At 48.1% G+C, this 3,091-nt stretch overlaps 1 protein-coding gene across 1 annotated transcript in view; it reads left to right on the top strand.

Annotated features, from left to right (window-relative positions):
* Positions 1-1,254: 1,254 nt before the first annotated feature.
* Positions 1,255-3,091, top strand: part of LOC123027586 (zinc finger protein 420-like) — a 23,251-nt gene continuing 21,414 nt past the window's right edge. Inside the window, exons 1-2 of the mRNA XM_044438526.1 lie at positions 1,255-1,472; positions 2,433-2,724. Of these exons, the coding sequence (XP_044294461.1) occupies positions 1,255-1,472; positions 2,433-2,724 (510 nt within the window). The remainder of the gene's footprint in view (positions 1,473-2,432; positions 2,725-3,091) is intronic.

Here is a 3,091-nt window from a genome sequence, read left to right as displayed (position 1 = left end):
TACTTTTTTTCCTACCAGGCAACCTTCCCATGATCTGAGGCAAAGATGAAATCTATTATATGTACTGTCCTTCTATACTCTACTCAGGTGTTCTGAAGACCAGAAAATCTCAATATGGTCCTTTTAAGGCAGCCCTGTCCTGAAATTAAAGTTCTACCAGAAGAAAGTCGTGAGGTTCTCCAGAACCATATTTGAAACTGCCTCAGTTCAGTCAGGGAGCCGCTTGTCCAACAGGTTGGGAGATACACCAGTTGCATCTCCAATCTCTCTCCTTGCCTCAGCACCACGTACCCATCCTCAAGGTCTATTCAAAGATGGAAGCATTTCCTTTGGAGTAGGATAGAACTTGAATGGTTCCTGTCAACAGCTCCTTCTCCCTCCTGTTCCCCCTTCCTGGCCTCATGCTGCATAGATCCCCACATGGAGAGAGCAGGGTCCCATCCATCCCACCCACCTGGATCCAAGTGATGCATCCCAGTTCAGCTCCCTCTTCCAGAATCCGAAGACGTGTGAGTGAGGTCTCAGCACAGACTTGGCATTCACCAGGAGCACAGCTGAATCTGAGGGTGTAGGAACCAGACCACCAAGGAACTGTGAGATGGAGAAGGGATCAGAAGGTGGGATGGCACAGAAGTCTTCCCCCACTCAGCCATTCCCAATCTGCTACAAAGGACCATCTCCTGCTTCTGGCCACCAGGGTTGGGGCATCCTCTCCACCACCCCTCCCAACCCCTTCTGGTTCATCAGCACTAACACTGGGCAGCTCTGCTGAACGTTCATGCAGCATGCATTGGTTGGGGGATGGTTAGGTGCAAATCACATCTGCTGATCTGTATTGAGCAGAGCATTAGTTTCACCAGCAAGTTTTTCAAGTTTTATTGCAAGTTCTTACAGCATTTTTGTCTCCAGCAGCACACCTGCCACAAAATTGCATACAGCTCAGGGTGTAACAGACTTCATGCTTATTTCTCTAATTATTAAGATCATGGTGATGTAGCATCCTTCTTCTAATCAAAGCTCCAGGGATTTCCCAGAAGATTGCTCTGGAGACACGTGTGGCAATTTCACACACTGGGCATAAGGTGACTGGCAGATGGATTGTGCACCACGGAGAGCAGGCTGTGGCAGAGAGCAGGCAGGGATGCTGAGGGCGTGAGGGTCCTGGTCCTCCCCTTGTGTCGGAAGCCCTGGCTGGGCTCTGTCTGCGGTGGCAAAGTCCCCGTCTGCAGCCCGGCTCCTGCGAGGGGTATAGGCATGCCTAGCGGGACTCTTCTTCTGCTGCTCCTGGTGCTGCCTTGTGCCACCCAGGGGAAGAGGGCGGCCAAGTGCCCCTTGAAGTTAATGAAGGATCCCTTTGATCCGTACAACTTTTACAGGCCAGGGGACCACCGCATCGGTGGCATCTTGCCCATGCTGCATGCTACCTTCGAGCTAAACTCGTTCTCCCACCCGCCTTTTATCAGCCTTGAAATGTAAGTCATTGGGAAGTGATGGGGTTAATGTTCCTCCAGCAGGATCTGATTTTTTCCTGACATATTTCCTGGACAGAAAAGGGAACATGTTGCTTTCCCTGCTGCTTTCCATGTTAATACAATACCTAATCCCACTTTTTGTCCTCAGTGTACATTAAGCTTCCGATGCTGGAGCAGTCCGAATGGACGCTGGGGCATCGTTTGGTGTCCCCTTCCTGCCATTTTCACCCAGCACAGGGAAAGATGAACATTTAACCTTTTTCTCGCACTAGAAAGAGTGAGATTCTTTTCCAGGACCATCATGTTTAATTGTAATGATTCTTGACTTCTGAAAACTGGAGCTTGGATAACAGTTAAGGCAATTTATGGATTGTCCGTCCAAGAAGATATGCTGTTTCTGTGTTAAATGCATGATTCCCCAATGATTGGGGCTCCCATTGATTAAGGCACTCATTATATCTATCTGCCCCAGGACAGATTTCTTTGACTTCCTTCAGGGTCTCCATAGGGGCCTTTCATTGCTGCTTCAGCCCAATTCTTTTCAAGTGCACATGGTGCAGCAGAAAGCAGGACAGGACAAAACAGATGCAGGAAAAGTTTCCATACTGTCAGAGCAAGACAACAGTGGAACCAGCTGCCTAGAGAGGTGTTGGGCTCTCCCACACTAGAGACATTCAAGGTGAACCTGTAAGGCCATCTCAGTGGTGCAAACTGGAGTGCTGCAACAACAAGAGTTGGACCTTCTGTTTTTCATGGCCCCTCACAACTCTGCTATTCCATGAGTTTTTGATTTCAGCCATGATGCTACCACTTGCCTAAACCAAGACATTTGTGAGGCTCTGCCATGTTGCTTACGGGTTGTTCCTCTTTGGCTCTACCCATCAAGTTTTGGAATAAGGAAATTGACTTTTCCCCCCCATAAACGCAGTTTGATAATGAAACAAATATGTTTTGCTGCAGAAAGGGTGATACAATCTATTTGAACAACATGGCCTTCTTGTATGCCATTCAGGAGATCAACCGGGAGGTGAGGCTCTTGCCCAACCTCACCCTGGGCTACAACATCTATGACAACTATTTTGATGCCAGAATCACCTACGATGCCATGCTGGACCTGCTGTCTCCTGGGCATCAGAACATCCCCAACTATGGCTGTGGAAGGCAGAATGACATGCTGGCTGTCCTGGAAGGGGCAGACACGGAAATCTCCAACCATATTTCAGCCATGCTGAGCCTCTACAAGATGCCACAGGTAGGGATGGGGGTGCAGCCAAAGTGCCCATAGACTGAAAGAGTCAGAAGCCTTGGGGAGAACAAGGATGCAGGATGCATGTTGGAAAATTTTATGGTATTAATTTGTTGTTAAACATCGTGAGATGTCTGTGAAGGGACTTTATACGAAAGTTTTAAATACACAAATAATTAATAGTGGGTGCTAAAGAAGTACCATTTTCATTTCTTTTCTGACACTCTTTTGTTGTTCCTTACGAGGTCAGCTATGGTTTTGTCTCCCGTGACCTGAAAGATGAAGCTCAGTTCCCCTTTTTCTACCGTGTGGTCCCAAAAGACGAGTACCAGTACCATGGCATTGTCCACCTGCTCCTGCATTTCAGGTGGAC

The sequence above is a fragment of the Varanus komodoensis genome, unplaced genomic scaffold (assembly GCF_004798865.1).
Source record: "Varanus komodoensis strain SLA01 unplaced genomic scaffold, ASM479886v1 scaffold327, whole genome shotgun sequence".
Classification (NCBI taxonomy): Eukaryota; Metazoa; Chordata; class Lepidosauria; order Squamata; family Varanidae; genus Varanus; species Varanus komodoensis.
Note: the sequence above shows the minus strand (reverse complement) of the source record. Positions and strands in the feature narration are given on the sequence as shown.